We start from the raw sequence: 1,360 nt of genomic DNA, 5'->3' as shown, positions 1-1,360 counted from the left end.
GACGAGCTGGGCTTGTGGCGCTCAGCTAGGTCATGCACACCCTCTGGGCGCTGAGCTGAGTGGAGCGAGTGGAGGGCTGGAGCGTGGAGGCGAGAGTGTAGTGGAGCCGAGCGGAGCCGAGCGGAGCCGAGCGGAGCCGAACAGAGCTGCCACCGCGCCATCAGCGCGCCATCTGGCGCTTAAGTCTTAAGACTTAGGGATCTCTCGAACGAAAAACTCGAACACGCACTCCAAGGCGTGAGAGAGAGAGACAGAGACAGAGAGTGTGTGTTTTTTGTCGTGTGAGTGCCCCCCCCCCCCCCCCACACATGCAACATGCACAACAACAAACAAACACATGCACATGCACATGCACATGCAACATGTTTTTTTCTGTCTGTTTTCGCCCCTCTCGCTGCACTGGCGAGGTACTCCCACGGCCACGCCTCTCGAGGTTTTTATCTGGCCGAGTCAACCCGACTCCCGAGTGCTGGGTTCCGGCGGCTCCTACCCAGATAGGGGGTCTGTTCCACCATGACTCGCGCCAAAACGCCCTACCTACCTACCTATCCCCAGGCCGCGCAGCGAAGCGAAAAAAGACGAAAATAGGGGGTACCTACCTGTTGTAGGTAGGGCCCTCTGGGGCGGTCAAAACCGGACCTACCTACCTATTGCATAGGGTGTCACCGTGGTTTTGTTAGTTAGGAAGGGGAAGAACAGCCAGGCTCGGACTGGACACCAACCGTGGCCCACAGACCCCCTATCTGGGTAGAGCCGGAACCCTGGGGACCCGCCCTAGGGTGCCTTGGCGGTCCAGCCCTTCGGCGCCCCGCGGCTATCACGTGCAGCGCGCGCATTATTCTCTCCCTCCACCCTTTCGTGACGTCGGCCCTCGCCCGCGCTTCCATGCCGACGCAAAAGTCACTCATCGTTTTTGACCTCGACGCGTGCTGCTGGATGCCCGAGATGTACCAGCTCTGGGGTGGAGGCGCTCCGTTCAAGCAGGTCACGGCAGCGCCCAACAACGTGCTGACAGACACCTCGGGCACGCGCTGCCGCCTGCTCGGTGACGTCGCCGCCTGCTGGGCCGCGTGCCATTCACGCATGCAGGCCGGCGAGCCGCTGCTGGTCGGCGTGGCGAGCCGCTCGGATGAGCCGGCGTGGGCGCGCGAGTGCCTCAACAAATTCATGGTGGCGGAGGGCGTGAGCATGATGGACGTTGTCGGGGAGGAGCTCTGCGAGATCTACAAGGGGAGCAAGCGTCAGCACTTTGCCGCGCTGCAGCAGAAGACGGGGATACCCTACTCGCGCATGTGCTTCTTCGACGACGACACGGCCAACATCCGCGACGTCAGCACTTTGGGCGTTCACTGCGTGTACA

General features: G+C 61.8%; 1 protein-coding gene across 1 annotated transcript; it reads left to right on the top strand.

The window, feature by feature from the left end:
• Positions 1-885: 885 nt before the first annotated feature.
• On the top strand, positions 886-1,344 carry EMIHUDRAFT_258217 (hypothetical protein; the record flags this gene model as incomplete). The annotated part of the gene is made up of 1 exon (XM_005760878.1): positions 886-1,344. A coding segment is annotated over one exon (459 nt), but the record flags the coding sequence as incomplete, so codon positions are not given.
• Between the last annotated feature and the right edge of the window lie 16 nt (positions 1,345-1,360).

Source organism: Emiliania huxleyi, assembly GCF_000372725.1.
Source record: "Emiliania huxleyi CCMP1516 unplaced genomic scaffold EMIHUscaffold_7308, whole genome shotgun sequence".
In the NCBI taxonomy this organism is placed as follows: Eukaryota; Haptophyta; order Isochrysidales; family Noelaerhabdaceae; genus Emiliania; species Emiliania huxleyi.
The sequence above is the reverse complement of the archived record's forward strand: the minus strand, read 5'-3'. Positions and strand labels throughout refer to the sequence as shown.